Raw genomic sequence first — 19,694 nt, forward strand, 5'->3', positions numbered from 1 at the left:
ACTTCATCACGTTGTTCCTCACACTGGCATTCAGCATGGATCCATGCTGCAGTGCTGAGTCTCTTCCTCATGTGCCAAATGTCTGCTGGTGTGTTTAATCCCCAGGGACCAGCCTTCATCTGGGGCAAGACTCACTCCATGTTCAGCAAAGCTTGCCACTAATGGGGATATTTATATCTCTTTAGCTTTCACTGCCAAATCAATGCTGGAGTGTGAATGAAGAGACGATGATGGGATGGTAACCCCGTCTGGAGTTCACCTCAAAGGGATGAGCATGAGCTAAACGGCATGTGTGAAGTGCGGCGTGTTCAGCCTGATTCTGCAACACGTTAGCAGACGGTGTCATCCTGACTTCCCCACACCAAACTAATATTAGCTGGTGAAATATATGGTGGGCTGAGGCTACCATAGCAACAGAGGCAAAAAAATGAGTGGAGGAGGACGTGGCAACCACACCTATCACTGGAGCAGCCAACCAGATGGAGAGAGGCACTGGGAAAGCTGGTGATGAATTATTAGTGAGTCAGAAGGGCACCTGATGTTTACTGTTAGCTTGTCTCAGCAAACAGCGGCCTCATGATTTATTCAGTCCTCACATCAAGCTGCATCGGCTACATTTGAAAATAAAATCTTTGCTCAGTGAAAGGATTATGTTTTTTCAAGCTGAGATTGTTGCATTCTGTTTGCATCAGTGTTGTGTGCAAGCACGAGGGGTTAATTTGCCAGTGATGTGCCTTTGTTAGGGTTAGTATAGCATCTGGAACTGTTGGTGTTAGCATAGCATCTGTAACCAGCTGCCCTGTTGGTGTTTGCATAGCATCTGTAACATGCTGCTCTGTTGGTGTTAGCATAGGGTTAGCATAGCATCTCTAACAAGCTGCTCTGTTGGTGTTAGCATAGCATCTGTAACCAGGTCCTCTGTTGGTGTTAGCATAGCATCTGTAACCAGGTCCTCTGTTGGTGTTAGCATAGCATCTGTAACCAGGTCCTCTGTTGGTGTTAGCATAGCATCTGGAACCAGCTGCTGCCCTCCCATCAGACCCCATCATCTAAAATTGTTTTTCTCTCCTAGAATCGATCTATCGCCGTGGGGCCAGAAGATGGAGGAAGCTCTACCGAGTCAACGGACACCTTTTCCAGGCCAAACGCTTTAACAGGGTGAGTGTCTCCTGATGTGATGAAGGCGCAACTGCAGCTGGGGGAGGACGTGTGGTGAGCTATGCTCCGCGGTTTATCCAGAAGAGACATGATGCCAGTCAAGGTTCTCGGTTTCTCATCATCGTATCCCCCCTCTGGAATACGTCCAAACTATTTTTATACATATATATATATATATATATATATATATATATATATAAAATACACATTAAACTAATCTAATTAATTGCTTGCTTTATAATGAATAAATCCTGATTAATCGCATTGAACTGACTGTTTTGAACACGCAACGTCGCTGATTCAGCAAAGAAACACAGGTGTTTTTTCTGCTTTTATTTGTCATTATGAGGGAAAACCAAACAAACCCATCAGAACAAGTCTGAAATATGTGAAAGGTTAAAATGATGTGACTCCAGCTGTTTCCAGTCAGAATCAGACGTCTTCCCAGATATGAAACAGAAATATCCTGGATCTGAGGATGATCGTAATTCCTGAACGGCAGCTCTCTCTGTTTCCTCCTGGTGGTACCAGCACAACTATTTCTTCTACTGAATTACAGCTGACAGAGTAAAACCTGCGTGCTTCCCTGGAGAGTGAAAACCTGCTGAAAGACGTTCAAACAAACTAGAGATTAAAATGATTGATGAGGCAACAGCCTTCGGGGTGCTGACAGTTTGCTGTGGAAATAATGACGGAATAAGTCTGAACTCATCTGCAGGATTTCTGGGACATTTAAACATCATTATGGAGATTGGAAAGCAATATGAAATCAATCAAACTGATAAAGCCCTGACCAGCCTGGTGTGCCCGGTAAACTGTAGAATCCCTAGCTGGAGTCAGGACACATGCCGACAACATCCTGCAGCAGAGATACTGGAAGAGCTTCATGTTGATGACGTATGAAGCCAGCTTATTCTCTCATCTACACTTTACTAGTCATGCCACCAAAACTCTGCTGTCAGAGGATTATTGACTAATTATAGAATAAAACTGATACATACTTCAATATAAATGTTGATTTGGCGATTAATTCCAGATACCATCGAGATTATATCAGCTTTGTTGTAACCAACAGGCAACCTTTAATAAAATAAAACGTTTTACAACCTTAGACTGCAGTCAGCTGATGAAAACTGGAAAACTTTACGCAATGTTAGCTGTTTATAGATGAGCAAAATACCAAGGAAAAAGTGCATCAAAGTCACTCCAAGGTTTGGTGGATTTACGTCCACTGCAAGACATTTCCATGGTCGCCATGCAGGTTTCCATGGTCGCCATGCAGGTTTCCATGGTCGCCATGCAGGTTTCCATAGTCGCCATGCACGTTTTCATGGTCACCATGCACATTTTTATCGTCTCCATGCATGTTTACATCATCGCCATGCACGTTTTTATCATCTCCATGCACGTTCACACCATCGCCATGCACGTTTCTATCATAGAAACCATGTTTCCATGTACAAAAAAAAGGCCACAGACTCGCTGTTTGGCTCGGGCCGGTACAGTTGGGTACGCTCCGATATGAAACCATATCGACCCAAACCGCACCGTTTCAGGACCTCTTTCAGTTGGAAAAATAGTTGGATACTATTATTCATACAAATATTAACATAATAATATAATTAACATAATTATTACCATAACTACATTTATTCATGGAAATGGTTGGCTGCAGCTACTGTCACACGATACTCGCCACTGATTGGCCGACAGAAAAAACATTACAAGGAAAGCATGCATGACACAAACTGTTGCTGTCAGTTCAGTCCACACTGGAACGACGGATGTTTTTCTTACTTTAAATTTTTTCTTATTGGAGATGTATTGGAATAAACCAGAACCACAAACTTTCCAACCTCGAGTTGTTGTTGTAACACGTGTATGAGGCCACGCTACGTCTGAAGCCCGCGTGCACAGTGGCGGTCCGACTTGCAGCGCCTGAACTGGCCGAACCACGCCGAAACCGAGTCGCTCAGTGGAAACGGAGCTTTATGGACTCCACCTTCAGAAGATCCTGGCAGCTACCAGTGATCCTTGTTATTTCCTGTCCCTATGATGCGTGTCGCCGTGTCCGAGCGGTGTCGTCAGTCACAGTTTGTAAAGTTGATTCTGTGAACACGTGAAGATGTTTGGTCCCTGGTTTGGGTGTTGTGTTGATGTTTCGGACACGTTACCATGGTTTTTATGGTGGAAATGTGCATCATGATTGTTGCATTGCTTTGCACTTCCAGGCCACCGTACTAATGCAAGTCAATGTGCATAAATATGCACCTGAAATCCTGAAAAATATCCATCTTAATCTAATCTGTCGGTTTTTCAGAAAGTGTCAGAACAGGAAGTAGGAAGAGATTTAACTCATGATGCTTTGCTTCAGTATAACGTCTCTACACCATGACCTTCACCAGATCTACATCCGTGTGGGTTCTTCTGACTCCCAGCAGGACTTCCTGTCTGCGTTGAGAAAACAGTCGTCAACATCCTGCACTTAACCTGTAAATGGCAGGTAACCTGGTCGCATCTGCTGCTGCGCTTTCTGGATAAACATAAATATTTCATGGCGTTCTAGTTGTGGCACACACACAGGCACATGTGCAAGTACACACACCTGAGAGCACATGTGGGCTTTAAAGAGCTCCACCTGCCCATCCGGCTTTTATCAAACAGGGTTTGGTTGGTGAGGCAGTGGATGAAGAGATGCATTAATGTGCATTAAGTGAGTAATGTGATTTCTCTGCAGGGGAGGAAAGGAGATCAGGTTTTACTGCTGCTGGAACCAGACCTCACCTCAGTCTCATCAGCTTTAATGTATGAACATGCAGACGTGTGAAGAGAGGAAGGGCTCATCAGAACCGGAGGGTCTGATGTTCCTGCTGAGCTTCCACAGCCTGAGGGCACCGCCATCACGCTGACTCAACATCCTCCTGCTTATTTCACACTACCAGTTTAACTGCTGGAAAGATCATTTGCCTCCCCGTACATCAGGAGGTCCAACCATCTTGGAATAATCTTGGTTTCTTTTGTTTCCTTCCTTAATGTGAGGAAATGGATTGCATCCCTGGTGGACATCCAGCAGAGGCGTTCCCAGACTTTCCCAGACCCCGTTCCTCCTGCGCCCTGCCTGCACTAGATAAATACCCACCTGCATGAAGTTTAATCTGTCATTTTTACCTGGTAGACTGGGAGTGAGCAGCCAGCCGGGACGTTGGACCGCTTGTGCAGTTTGAGCACAAACCAAAACAAAGGAAGGAGTGAAATCCGTTCAAATGGACCGAGACCCCCGGACTGCCCTGGTGTGAACCCCGACACACATCAGGCATGTTGGTGCAGGATGCCGGTCCAGGAGGACTGGTCCCTGGTTTAGATTATAAGGCTGCATTCACATCAGGACAGTCCGCTAGACTCGGTCCGGTTGGGGACTGGGTCCAGCTGTAGGGGGGTGTATCCATGCGGACCGTGTTCACACTGCGCTTTGGTGAAACCAGCCAGACCATTAGAATAATATCTCCCCATTCCCACCAGAGGTGGCGCTGCACTAGTATTTAGCAGAAGAGAGGACCAGACCGGCGTGAAGAAGAAAACTGTTTCCTCCACCTGCCAGTTAAACATGGAGACCAAACTATGGCTGTTTTGGGTTTTTATTGTGTCTTATGCAAGTATCCTGCAGAAATCCACTGCAACAATGGACGCAGTATGAACACCAGACGAGGCAGAGGACCCTTAACGCCATCGCTATGGATTTACCTACAATGCAGTGCTACGCCACATGCAGGAAGGGACTTGGTTTGTAGTCCACTTCCTGTATTTGGTCCGCTTGGAACAAGACCGGAGGGTGTGTTCCAATTACAGGGGAATCACACTCCTCAGCCTCCCTGGTAAGGTCTATTCAGGGGTCCTGGAGAGGAGGGTCCGCCGGATAGTCGAATCCCGGATTGAGGAGGAGCAGTGTGGTTTTCGTCCTGGTCGCGGAACAGTGGACCAGCTCTATACCCTCTTTGGGGTCCTGGAGGGGGCATGGGAGTTTGCCCAACCAGTCTACATGTGTTTTGTGGACCTGGAGAAGGCATTTGACCGTGTCCCCCGGAGGCTCCTGTGGGGGGTATTTCGGGAGTATGGGGTACCGGACCCCCTTGTAAGAGCTGTCTGGTCCCTGTACGACAGGTGTCAGAGCTTGGTCCACATTGCCGGCAGTAAGTCGGATTCGTTTCCGGTGAGGGTTGGACTCCGCCAAGGCTGCCCTTTATCACCGATTCTGTTCATAACTTATATGGACAGAATTTCTAGGTGCAGCCGAGGTGTTGAGGGGATCCAGCTTGGTGGCCTCAGGATTGGGTCCCTGCTTTTTGCAGATGACGTGGTCCTGTTGGCTTCATCTGGTCGTGATCTCCAGCTCTCGCTTGAGCGATTCGCGGCCGACTGTGAAGCGGCTGGGATGAGAATCAGCACCTCCAAATCTGAGACCATGGTCCTCAGCCGGAATAGGGTGGATTGCCCTCTCCGGGTCGGGAGTCAGGTCCTGCCTCAAGTGGAGGAGTTTAAATATCTCGGGGTCTTGTTCACGAGTGAGGGAAGGATGGAGCGTGAGATCGACAGACGGATCGGTGCGGCGTCTGCAGTAATGCGGACTCTGCGCCGGTCTGTCGTGGTGAAGAAGGAGCTGAACCAGAAGGCGAACCTCTCCATTTACCAGTCGATCTACGTTCCTACCCTCACCTATGGTCATGAGCTGTGGGTCGTGACCGAAAGAAGGAGATCTCGTATACAGGCGGCTGAAATGAGTTTCCTCCGCAGGGTGGCCGGGCTCTCCCTTAGAGATAGGGTGAGGAGCTCGGTCATCCGGGAGGGGCTCAGAGTAGAGCCGCTGCTCCTCCGCATCGAGAGGAACCAGTTGAGGTGGCTCGGGCATCTGGTCAGGATGCCTCCTGGACCTCCCTGGTGAGGTGTTCCAGGCACGTCCCTCTGGGAGGAGACCCCGGGGAAGACCCAGGACACGCTGGAGGGATTATATCTCTCGGCTGGCCTGGGAACGCCTCGGGATCCCCCCGCAGAGTTGGCAAATGTGGCTGGGGAGAGGGAAGTCTGGGCTTCCCTGCTTAGGCTGCTGCCCCCGCGACCCGACCCCGGATAAGCGGCAGAAGATGGAGAGATGGATGGATGGATGGATGAATGGATGGATGGACCAAGACCTGCGTTTGTCGGCGGACCCAGTCGCTTCTTTGGTCCGAATCAGAATTGCGTTCATATTTCCCCAAACGAAGCGACTTTCCGGACTCGGATTTGGATCAGAAAGGCGGATGTGGGCGTGTCCTGAAACTGTTGTCTCCGTTTGTTGCCAACGAGCAGCCAGAGACTTTGGCTTCATGTGGACTTTAGACATTTTGGAACTTTATGTTCCCTGCACCCCACTCCACCCCACCACACCAAACCCCAACCCACCTCACCCCTCTGGCTCCAACAGACGTCCGGTTTCTCCTCTCACAGCTCCACATTTCAGAGAATCAAATTATTTTCTCCAGAATGAAATCAGCCTGTTGTTGCTTAAAACACAAACGTTCCACATGTTAAAAACAAGAAGAGAAGTTGGCGGCGGGAGCTGCCCACCCCCCAGTGGAACCTCTGGACGCTGTTTCCATGCCAGCGTCCAGCCTTCTGCCGGCTTCACCAGCCTGTCCTCAGCATACCAATAAGCCGAGCAGAAGTAGGTCAGGTCTCTCCTCCCTTCTCTCTTCCTCTCCTTCCTCCACACCTTCATCATCCCTCCTCTCCGTCGCCCCTGATGCTGCGGTTTAGAGAGCTCTTTGTGGACGTCTCCTCCAAAACATAATGGAGTTGACAGAATGCACCCCCCCTACTCGCCGCCCCCCTCCTAAGGTGCCTACTGGGGAAAGCTGACAAAAAGATCTGCCGAAAGCTGAAAACACTAAAACAAGACAGGAAATGTTGCAGGAGAAGGAAAGATTAGTCGTCAGATGATGAGCTCAGACGTTGCTGTGGACAACGCCAGGCTGTCTCCACCGGCGTTTGGTCGTTTGTCTGGAGACCGGGACCGCGGCTCACCGGGGCTGAAAAAGCTCAGGGCTGGACAGCAGCTTTCACCTGTCAGTCCTCAGCGGGGCTCCCAGCGGGGGGTGGGGCTCTCTGCGGGGGTCCCAGCGGGGGGTGGGGCTCCCTGTGGGGGTCCCAGCGGGAGGCAGAGGGGGGTGGGGGATGAGATGATTTATTTACCGTGCTGCTCCAGCAGAGTAAACAGACTGAAGTCAGAAAGTCCTGCTTCATGATTAAAATGAATTAACGTTAATAATTCATCGTTATCTGGTCAATAAAACAAAACTTTTATTAGTTATGATGAAAAACACAACTTCTCTCCTGGAATTACGTCGAGCTGAAATCCAAATTTCCCAGCGTCGGTTTGGCCGTGGCTCAGGTGGTAGAGCGGCTTGTCCAGTGACCAGAAGGTTGACGGTTTGAATCCCTGTCATCTGGCTGTATGGATGAGTGGGAAAGTTTCGCTGGTGGTTGGAGAGGTCGTTGGCGCCATTGGCTGCCATATTTCCATCAGTCTGCCCTGACATGCGGATCTTACCGTCTGTATGATTATGGATTAATTATGCAGATCATAAAAATCGCTTTGAGTTCCGTTTACAGTAAATTCCAAAATAAACCCGATCGTGATTATTATTACCTCTCTCCGTATGTCTGTTTATTTGTTTGTTTTCAACTTTATGTAAAAACTCCTGGAGGGACCTTCATGCTGACAACAGGTCTTGCTCTAACTTAGATTCCATTAAATTTAGATTAATGTTGTTTTGTAATGAGTTTCATTTGTTTTTAGGAAGGAAAGTAGAACAGATTTTATTTTCTGCCCCTCTGGACAGTCCGCTCAGGCCTCTGTCGCTTCGTACACGTAGCAGCAGAGCCATTACAGGCCAGACGGACTGAACCGCTTCTCATCTGCTGCAGCTTTTCACATTATTTCTGTTTGGTCCCAGATCTTGTCCACATTCGTCTCCTTCTGGGTTAAGGGGGACTGCGACAGGAATGAGACTGGAGGTCTCAGAAGAGCAGCGTGTAATCTTCTCTTTTTTACAGTCTGTGGCTGCAAACTGGCAAATGGTGGCCAGCTAACTGGCTAGACTGGTATAAACTTGCTGACCATTACCATGCCGTGATACAGACAGCAAATTTGTTCAGCAGCAAGTCACAAAGCCATCTCTTATTATAGAAACAATCCATTTCAGTCCAGTTATAATCCAGTTTGATCCTATAATCCAATAATAATCCAGTTAAACCACATCAATTATAATCCGCATCAGTCCAGTTTGATGTGTTCCAGTCAGTCTGATGGGTTTTACTGGTGTTGCAGGTACTTACAGTCCAGAACAGTCATTATGATACACAGAGGAAGGTAAGAGAAGTGTCCCAGGTGGAAGTAAAACAGACGTAAAGGGCTTCGGCGACGTTACCTTCACAGGTTGGAACAGGAATCTGCAAACCCCGGTGTCCTGCAGGTACAGGATTTCTGCTTTCACCTGGTTCAAATAAAATGGATCTGCAACAGGCTGCTGTCAGGTTCTGTTAAAGACCGTTTCATTTGACTATGGTGTGTTGCTGCAGGACACGGTCCTTACCTGCAGGATAGCGGGCATCGATGGAGTAACGCTACATTACTTTCAGGTTATTTGTCAGTTTTAAAGGGAACAGGACTGATGGAGAAGTTTGGGATTAGTTCATACTTTTGTGCCGTAACCTCTGACTGAAAGAAACGTTTGAAGTCTGGCTGAGGCGTCTCCATAGCAACGGAGCAGTCTTTGTTCTTCAAACAGTCGGCGCACGCACCGTGTGAATGAAGGCTGTTGATGCAGTCTGGGACGCTGGTGGCATCTTAAGTGTTCAGTCCTCTGGGAGCCATTCTGGTGACTCTGAGCTGCAAACGTAACATCCTGTGGTACAAATATAGCAGCCTGAGACACGAGCTGAGAAAGTAACAGACAAAACAGCAAACCCTCCGGGGACTACGTTATGTAACAGTCCGCTTGCTTCAGCTCTGCAGCAGGAGGATAAGAGCCTGATCCCTGCACCGCTCATTATATCATACTGCTGACAGGATCATGGTGGAGGAACAGCAAAGCCTGAAGGAGTTCGTGCACGTCGGAAAACTTCAGGTTTATATGTAAAAGGGCATATTTTAGGTTTGCTCTAGCTTGTCTTGAACGTTTTATACAATGGCTCCCCCTAACCATAACCCTTCCTCACCTGGCCACAATGACGGCATAACCATGGCAGGCACATGACCCGCCCCTTTGGCTCGCTGGCCATCATTCGTTACCTTCAACAGACGTGTTGGTTTGATTAGACATGAGACACGATGGTCGGTTAAGTTACAGATGATGAGCTTCCCATCCGACAGGGGCTCTGATGGGAAAAACTTGGTCTCCCTTTGACACAAATCTGGGAAATGTTAGCTGTTGACTCCATCTGATCATCAGTCCGACGTGTGTGTTCTACATGCTGCTTGAGGCTGGAACGGTGAGCAACAATATGACATCTAACTGGAAGGTGAAGTAGAGAACAGAAAAATGTATTCTCAGCATTACGTCTACGTTCAGCATTATGAATAAAGTGGATGGAGGAGAGACTGATGGCTGAGTAGAAGGAATTACAGCTGTTTAGGCCAGAATAGACAGAAATGCATACCAACTGTAGTTAAACGTTAGATTCCCTGCAGTCTGGACATGTTAGTAGAAAGTTTAGAAACAACAGGGCTGAAAGAATGTTGGAGCCAAACAGAGTCTGATTTATCAGAAACTTTTAGGGAATTTAGAGTTATCTGTGATTTAATGTCAGAAAGAAAAGCTGCATAGTTCACAAGGCTGCTGGAATCTGGTGAGTTTCATCAGCAGACGAATGTTCACTTAGCTTCAGATCCCGAATCAGCTGGACAAGAACCGAGAGGGTCTAAGGACCAAACCCTGCGGTACGCCACAGATCAGCTGTATCGTAAATGAGGTGAAATAATTTTTTTTAAAAAAGGTTTGATTGTAGAAATTTAAAAAAAAATCCCTTATTTCAGCCTAATCCAAGTAAAAAGGGAGGATGTTACCGTATTAACAGCAGCACTTTTATCCAAGACAAGATCAAACAAACGTCTTCGTCTAGCTGCACTTAGCTGTGGGTTAGCGTTAGCCTGTGCTAACTACGCTGAAACCAGACTGAAAACATTCCTCTCATTCACAAACATCCGCTGCACAGGGATGACTTTATTCACCACCGTAGATAGTCTTGTTATTGGCATACCGATAGTATCGGCCGATATCGACATTATCATGTGATATAGAATATGAGCAGTAACAGTTTTTACTTTGTAAAGGACTTTTACGCAACATGCTCACACTGTATATCAAACTCTTCCGCTGCGTCTCCTCTAACTCAAAACGACAAAGTAAAAGAGACGTCATGTAGTGTTCCACATATTTTTCTATTTGGCACAACTCCTTCTAAAGACAGGGGTACTGGAAATCGTGACATGGACCAAATCAGTACATAAGACATTGGTAGAAAGGCCAATATTGTACATCCATATTTTGTTATTTAATTGTGAAATTCAGCACAATTAGGGGCGTGTCCTTGTGATTGACAGGCAGCAGACATCCAGCAGGAAGAAGGCAGAGTTTAGCCGTTTTTAGCCAGCTAGCAGCGTGACACAGCTTTAGCCTGCTACCTCTCTTTAGCTCTTGTTAGCTCCAGGTTAGCACGGTTAGCTCTTAGCTACAGGCAGCTCAGTTTGATGGCTGTCAATCATCCACAACACACACACACGCACACGCACACACACACACACACACACACACACACACACACACACACACACACACACACACACACACACACACACACACAGCCCCCCTCTCAGCTCTCTGTCCATTCCTAATATCATCCGGAGCAACAACACGCGTGACGCTGCCATGATGGTGACAGTGGGAACCGCCCACTGAGCTTTACTTCAGGAAACCTACAGGTGACGTCACAGAGGCTCCGCCCATCTTTTTAGATATGGCAGGACGTCATTCCCGACCCGGTGATTACCGTTTCCAGCTGCGGTGAGGATCATGGTATCTGTTTGTGAAGAGCTGATCCTCATCTCATCTGTACAACTTCACACTCTGCTGCAAAACACTCTACCTAACTACCTAATCACATCATTACATCATTATTACCTCATTATTACATCATTATTACCTCATTATTACATTATTTTGTCTCTAATCTATTAAACGATCCAGACTGTCCTGTTTGCGTGTTTTACTCTACAGCCTTTATCCAATGTGAGGAACTGATGCATGATGTGGTCTGGAAAGCGCCTCTTCTGCCGCCGTATGCCTCGGTCTGGTTGCTGCTCGTTGTGAATGTGGTCACTGCAGGTCCTGCTCTGTCTCTGTCTTGCAGAAAGCCTACTGTGGCCACTGTAGTGAAAGGATATGGGGGCTGGGCAGGCAGGGCTACAAGTGTATCAACTGCAAACTGCTGGTCCATAAGCGCTGTCACAGACTCATCCCTCAGACCTGCCAAACGCTTATGGTGAGTACCTCATCCGTCCTGAGCAGTCCAACGCCGCCACGTTGGCTTCGCTCACTGCCCGTCCACATGAACACTGAGGATGGCGCCCCCAGCAGGAGAGCGTGCTACGACCAACACGCTTTAACTTTCTGTAGAGGGACCTTTGAGATGGAGACAAAAGAGATGCTGTTATTCAGTCTACTAGTAGATTAAGCTTCATACAGACACATGCTCCGTTTGCACGCGTTTCCTGCTCCACCCCGTCATTAATCAATGTGACATGTGTTGTGAAGATGTGCCTGAACTTTGGACTGTAATATCAGAAAATTGTCTTTAAAACTGCGAGGATCTCTCTGGGAATAAACCCAGACTTCCTCTCCTTCCTCCTCATTCCTATAAAACCTGCCATCAAGTGGCGATAAGACGGTGTGTTCCACGTAATCAATCCCTTTGACCGCAGAGCGAAACACAACAAACCTGAATTCAACCCCCGAAAACAAGATCCTGATTAGAAAGTCAATAAAAGCAGCGCTGTGCTACTGAGCCTTCAGCCGTCGGTGCATCGATCACGGCTTCGACACGCTATGTTCAGCAGCAGATAAGCGACTCGTGGCCCCAGAAGATTAAATACCTTTCCTGGTGAAACTCCACATTAGAGTCATTGAGCAGCAGCATTTCTGCACGTTGTCCAGGAGCAGGTCCAGATGCAGTTTTCTAGCAGGGTCCTCGCAAACATGGTCCATCACACACTCCACCGGGAGTGTCACAGCCTCAGCAGATACCTGGGTGTGTGTTTGGGAGATTCCATTGAGGAATATTTAGGTGAAGTTTTGAAAATATTGTTCCAGGATCCAGTCATGCCATCGCAGGAACCTCCTTCAGATGCCAAGAGTGAAGAGGTGGACCTCCCAGCTGAGGAGCCGGAGGACCTGGATGAGAGTAAGTCTCTTTATTCCCTGCTGTACCTCCCAGCACACGACAACAAACAGGCCAGAATCAGCAAGAAAACTGCTGGAATTCATCATTTTAGTTTTTGAAAAAATAAATATTAGCTGTTCATTTGATAAATTTCCTTGATTTTTTACTTTTTCTCAGAATGTTTGATAAAAAGTCTCTGATGAAGACCTCGAGCTGCTTCCATATTTCTCATTCAGCTCTGGAGGAGTTATGGACATAATCCTGCTTAATCCCAGTTAACAGAGTCTGAAGATTGTGTTAAAAAACTCTGTATGTGTTCATGCAGCAGTCTGATCCTTTTGTACCGCAGCTCCACCTCCCCCTGCAAGACTGAATATTAGCTCATCTGAACTACAGACGGAGCGATCAGCCGAGTCGTTCATCTGAACCGCAGACGGAGCGATCAGCCGAGTCGTTCATCTGAACCGCAGACGGATCGATCAGCCGAGTCGTTCATCTGAACCGCAGACGGAGCGATCAGCCGAGTCGTTCATCTGAACCGCAGACGGAGCGATCAGCCGAGTCGTTCATCTGAACCGCAGACGGATCGATCAGCCGAGTCGTTCATCTGAACCGCAGACGGAGCGATCAGCCGAGTCGTTCATCTGAACCGCAGACGGAGCGATCAGCCGAGTCGTTCATCTGAACCGCAGACGGAGCGATCAGCCGAGTCGTTCATCTGAACCGCAGACGGATCGATCAGCCGAGTCGTTCATCTGAACCGCAGACGGATCGATCAGCCGAGTCGTTCATCTGAACCGCAGACGGAGCGATCAGCCGAGTCGTTCATCTGAACCGCAGACGGATCGATCAGCCGAGTCGTTCATCTGAACCGCAGACGGAGCGATCAGCCGAGTCGTTCATCTGAACCGCAGACGGATCGATCAGCCGAGTCGTTCATCTGAACCGCAGACGGATCGATCAGCCGAGTCGTTCATCTGAACCGCAGACGGAGCGATCAGCCGAGTCGTTCATCTGAACCGCAGACGGAGCGATCAGCCGAGTCGTTCATCTGAACCGCAGACGGATCGATCAGCCGAGTCGTTCATCTGAACCGCAGACGGAGCGATCAGCCGAGTCGTTCATCTGAACCGCAGACGGAGCGATCAGCCGAGTCGTTCATCTGAACCGCAGACGGAGCGATCAGCCGAGTCGTTCATCTGAACCGCAGACGGAGCGATCAACCGAGTCGTTCATCTGAACCGCAGACGGAGCGATCAGCCGAGTCGTTCATCTGAACCGCAGACGGAGCGATCAGCCGAGTCGTTCATCTGAACCGCAGACGGAGCGATCAGCCGAGTCGTTCATCTGAACCGCAGACGGAGCGATCAGCCGAGTCGTTCATCTGAACCGCAGACGGAGCGATCAGCCGAGTCGTTCATCTGAACCGCAGACGGAGCGATCAGCCGAGTCGTTCATCTGAACCGCAGACGGATCGATCAGCCGAGTCGTTCATCTGAACCGCAGACGGATCGATCAGCCGAGTCGTTCATCTGAACCGCAGACGGAGCGATCAGCCGAGTCGTTCATCTGAACCGCAGACGGAGCGATCAGCCGAGTCGTTCATCTGAACCGCAGACGGAGCGATCAGCCGAGTCGTTCATCTGAACCGCAGACGGAGCGATCAGCCGAGTCGTTCATCTGAACCGCAGACGGATCGATCAGCCGAGTCGTTCATCTGAACCGCAGACGGATCGATCAGCCGAGTCGTTCATCTGAACCGCAGACGGAGCGATCAGCCGAGTCGTTCATCTGAACCGCAGACGGAGCGATCAGCCGAGTCGTTCATCTGAACCGCAGACGGAGCGATCAGCCGAGTCGTTCATCTGAACCGCAGACGGAGCGATCAGCCGAGTCGTTCATCTGAACCGCAGACGGAGCGATCAGCCGAGTCGTTCATCTGAACCGCAGACGGAGCGGTCAGCCGAGTCGTTCATCTGAACCGCAGACGGAGCGATCAGCCGAGTCGTTCATCTGAACCGCAGACGGAGCGATCAGCCGAGTCGTTCATCTGAACCGCAGACGGAGCGATCAGCCGAGTCGTTCATCTGAACCGCAGACGGATCGATCAGCCGAGTCGTTCATCTGAACCGCAGACGGATCGATCAGCCGAGTCGTTCATCTGAACCGCAGACGGAGCGATCAGCCGAGTCGTTCATCTGAACCGCAGACGGAGCGATCAGCCGAGTCGTTCATCTGAACCGCAGACGGAGCGATCAGCCGAGTCGTTCATCTGAACCGCAGACGGATCGATCAGCTGAATCGTTCATGGCGCTGATGCAGACATCTGCCTTTAAACGGCGTCAGTCTAAACGACCAGAGTGAAACCTGCAGGAAAAGCCATGTGTTGATCAGTGCCGGGCTCGTTAATGCATTCTGCCGTCCGTTCCTCTCATCGGGTGTCCGAGCCGGCAGGGATTCTCTCCCGTCTGACCGACATGTCTGATGAGATGATATCAGCAGTCTGTCCTGGTGAGTTTCTGTCTGTCACCAGGCTGAAAGCTGGACACAAGTCTTCCAGGTCCAGTCCAGCTAAACGTTCAGGTTAAGAGAAGGCTGCTCTCCCGCTGACGGGTGGAGTCCATCGTTCAGAAGGAAGGAGTTCATCCTGCTGACGTCTCACCTCTCAGTCTGCTGAAAGTTTATGCCTCACACACAGCGACCAGATTCACCAGAACTGTTACTGCGAAGAGAAAACGGCTGTTTATGTGCTGCCTTCTCCGCGTATAGCGGGACTTTTAGAGGTTTAGCAGGCTGCGCTGCCATTAATCATGGTCCAAACTGTTGATGTGGAAACCAGCGGAAACACAGCTGTCAGTATGAACCATAGGAGAACTGCAACACGCTATCAGCTGGTCTGCTTCCTGTGGTGTTCATGTCTGATGACAAACAGGCTGAAGAGGTGAAGGAGAGGAACGTGTCTGCAGAGTTCAGGACCAGAACCATTCCTACCTTTTCCAGACGAAGCTGCGCTATTCTGGAGTTCTGGGTCATGAGAGAAATCTCTGGATGGATCAGAGCGTTGGTTGTCCTGCAGGAGCCGAACACCCACAGCTCCCACAGCTCCCACAGCTCCCACTCATCATGGGAGCTTGTCGTTGTGGAGGTGATGGAAGGGAGTGGGATCAAGCCTCCAGGAGTCCCTGACAAATCACCAGCAACAGAAGGAAAGCTTTGATAAAATGTCTCGACCTTTGTCCCCACATCTCCCACTCCTCTTCATCAGTTACGTAACTGTCTCGTCTTATCTACCCCCCCCCCCTTTACAAGGAGTCTGCTGGGCTGTCCTGGACTATCTGGGGGTCATATCATTAACAGGCTGTGACTTGTCCTACACCGCGTCCCGCTTCTTGTCTCTCTGCGGTTTCTCCTGAGCCGCCAGACTTGGTTCTGGACTTTTAAAGTGGTTCTGGATGTTTTCTTCCTCATTCATGTTGAGTCCAGGCTGGAACCGGACCGCCTTCAGGACAAACTTGTTCTCTGTGGAGCAGTGAGAGTCTTAGCTGAGGGGATGACCCGGCATGGTGCCAGCAACCGGACCTGCAGAGGGTCTGAAGTCCAGCAAAGACCTGAACCAGGACCAGAGACGTGCATCTGGATCTTCAGCTGATGCTGTTGACCGAGTCATCAGACATGGTCTCCATGGAAACATGTCTCCATGGAGACAGAAAAGGCTGAAGTCACATGACCCAAGAACTGGACTGAAGATCAGTGGAACCAAGTCTGATGAAGGGACGGATCCTCTCCAGAACCTGGACCCCAGCAGGTCTGATGGAGGGACGGATCCTCCAGAACCAGGACCCCAGCAGGTCTGATGGAGGGACGGATCCTCCAGAACCTGGACCCCAGCAGGTCTGATGGAAGGACGGATCCTCTCCAGAACCTGGACCCCAGCAGGTCTGATGGAAGGACGGATCCTCTCCAGAACCTGGACCCCAGCAGGTCTGATGGAGGGACGGATCCTCCAGAACCTGGACCCCAGCAGGTCTGATGGAAGGACGGATCCTCTCCAGAACCTGGACCCCAGCAGGTCTGATGGAAGGACGGATCCTCTCCAGAACCTGGACCCCAGCAGGTCTGATGGAAGGACGGATCCTCTCCAGAACCTGGACCCCAGCAGGTCTGATGGAGGGACGGATCCTGAACCTGGACCCCAGCAGGTCTGATGGAGGGACGGATCCTCCAGAACCTGGACCCCAGCAGGTCTGATGGAAGGACGGATCCTCTCCAGAACCTGGACCCCAGCAGGTCTGATGGAAGGACGGATCCTCTCCAGAACCTGGACCCCAGCAGGTCTGATGGAGGGACGGATCCTCCAGAACCTGGACCCCAGCAGGTCTGATGGAGGGACGGATCCTGAACCTGGACCCCAGCAGGTCTGATGGAGGGACGGATCCTCTCCAGAACCAGAACTTGTTGAAGCAGCATGGGGTGATCTGACAGCAGTCGGACCAACGGCAGGAACACTTTGGAAAGTCCTTCCTGGATCCTGGAGAACCGTTCCTGCAGACTGCATGAAGAGGAAAAGTTTCTGTGTAACGGATCGGACTCCAATCTGAACTTCCAGAATTTTACAGAACATTTTATTTGTTGTTTTTTATTTACTGGAACTTGTTTACAGAATGCTGCGTCTGTTTTCTTCTTTTACTGGTCATGATGTGTACTCTGCTTCCCCCTGCTGGACAAACCCAGAACTGCACGGTAACTTCTCTCTGCTCTTCTGCCTCTGTGTTTCAGTACCGTTGCTTCCACACAACTGTGCAGCGGATAAAGCAGAAGATGCAGATCCAGCGGTGAGAGGCTCAGTCTTCTGCATCATCCTTTACATTCATCATCTCACTAACAGCTCTGCAACCTCTGCTCCTGCAGGACATCAGCGCAGTGGTGGACGGCATCGATGCCATTAAGTTGTCTCAGGAAGTCAGTCTTGGGCTGAGTGACTTCGACCTGATCCGAGTGATCGGGCGCGGGAGCTACGCCAAGGTCCTGCTGGTTCGGCTGAAGAAGAACGAGCAAGTGTACGCCATGAAGGTGGTGAAGAAGGAGCTGGTCCACGACGATGAGGTGAGAAACGTGCTTTGGAGGAATTCACAGCTGTCAGTCATCCAGATCGGGCTGATGAAAGGCAGCGCTGCTGCTGCAAACCTCTGCCGGCACTTTATTCTGTCCTGATAGCGCTGTTGGACTCAACGCTCACAGCTTTACTTAGAAAGCTGGAGACACACGTAGAAATATCTGAAGTACAACCTGCAGTTTGACCTGGTATAAAGAACTGTCCTTTAGTCTCTGTTCTAATGTAGAAAAACAACAAACATGAAGTTAGTCTCTGTTCTAATGTAGAAAAACAACAAACATGAAGTTAGTCTCTGTTCTAATGTAGAAAAACAACAAATATGAAGTTAGTCTCTGTTCTAATGTAGAAAAACAACAAACATGAAGTTAGTCTCTGTTCTAATGTAGAAAAACAACAAACATGAAGTTAGTCTCTGTTCTAATGTAGAAAAACAACAAACATGAAGTTAGTCTCTGTTCTAATGTAGAAAAACAACAAACATGAAGTTAGTCTCTGTTCTAATGTAGAAAAACAACAAACATGAAGTTAGTCTCTGTTCTAATGTAGAAAAACAACAAACATGAAGTTAGTCTGTTCTAATGTAGAAAAACAACAAACATGAAGTTAGTCTCTGTTCTAATGTAGAAAAACAACAAATATGAAGTTAGTCTGTTCTAATGTAGAAAAACAACAAACATGAAGTTAGTCTCTGTTCTAATGTAGAAAAACAACAAACATGAAGTTAGTCTCTGTTCTAATGTAGAAAAACAACAAACATGAAGTTAGTCTCTGTTCTAATGTAGAAAAACAACAAACATGAAGTTAGTCTCTGTTCTAATGTAGAAAAACAACAAACATGAAGTTAGTCTCTGTTCTAATGTAGAAAAACAACAAACATGAAGTTAGTCTCTGTTCTAATGTAGAAAAACAACAAACATGAAGTTAGTCTCTGTTCTAATGTAGAAAAACAACAAACATGAAGTTAGTCTCTGTTCTAATGTAGAAAAACAACAAACATGAAGTTAGTCTGTTCTAATGTAGAAAAACAACAAACATGAAGTTAGTCTGTTCTAATGTAGAAAAACAACAAATATGAAGTTAGTCTGTTCTAATGTAGAAAAACAACAAACATGAAGTTAGTCTCTGTTCTAATGTAGAAAAACAACAAACATGAAGTTAGTCTCTGTTCTAATGTAGAAAAACAACAAACATGAAGTTAGTCTCTGTTCTAATGTAGAAAAACAACAAATATGAAGTTAGTCTGTTCTAATGTAGAAAAACAACAAACATGAAGTTAGTCTCTGTTCTAATGTAGAAAAACAACAAACATGAAGTTAGTCTCTGTTCTAATGTAGAAAAACAACAAACATGAAGTTAGTCTGTTCTAATGTAGAAAAACAACAAATATGAAGTTAGTCTCTGTTCTAATGTAGAAAAACAACAAACATGAAGTTAGTCTCTGTTCTAATGTAGAAAAACAACAAACATGAAGTTAGTCTCTGTTCTAATGTAGAAAAACAACAAACATGAAGTTAGTCTGTTCTAATGTAGAAAAACAACAAACATGAAGTTAGTCTCTGTTCTAATGTAGAAAAACAACAAATATGAAGTTAGTCTGTTCTAATGTAGAAAAACAACAAATATGAAGTTAGTCTGTTCTAATGTAGAAAAACAACAAACATGAAGTTAGTCTCTGTTCTAATGTAGAAAAACAACAAACATGAAGTTAGTCTCTGTTCTAATGTAGAAAAACAACAAACATGAAGTTAGTCTCTGTTCTAATGTAGAAAAACAACAAACATGAAGTTAGTCTCTGTTCTAATGTAGAAAAACAACAAACATGAAGTTAGTCTCTGTTCTAATGTAGAAAAACAACAAACATGAAGTTAGTCTCTGTTCTAATGTAGAAAAACAACAAACATGAAGTTAGTCTCTGTTCTAATGTAGAAAAACAACAAACATGAAGTTAGTCTCT

The 19,694-nt window shown here is 47.8% G+C and overlaps 1 protein-coding gene across 1 annotated transcript in view; it reads left to right on the forward strand.

Annotated features, from left to right (window-relative positions):
- prkcz (protein kinase C, zeta) overlaps nt 1-19,694 on the forward strand; it is a gene marked incomplete at both ends in the record, with an annotated part of 159,732 nt that overhangs the window by 80,286 nt on the left and 59,752 nt on the right. Inside the window, 5 exons of the mRNA XM_079239404.1 lie at nt 1,073-1,158; nt 11,599-11,730; nt 12,558-12,648; nt 17,404-17,459; nt 17,536-17,730. Of these exons, the coding sequence (XP_079095530.1) occupies nt 1,073-1,158; nt 11,599-11,730; nt 12,558-12,648; nt 17,404-17,459; nt 17,536-17,730 (560 nt within the window). The remainder of the gene's footprint in view (nt 1-1,072; nt 1,159-11,598; nt 11,731-12,557; nt 12,649-17,403; nt 17,460-17,535; nt 17,731-19,694) is intronic.

This window comes from Telmatherina bonti (assembly GCF_933228915.1).
Source record: "Telmatherina bonti genome assembly, chromosome: 4".
Taxonomy (NCBI): domain Eukaryota; kingdom Metazoa; phylum Chordata; class Actinopteri; order Atheriniformes; family Telmatherinidae; genus Telmatherina; species Telmatherina bonti.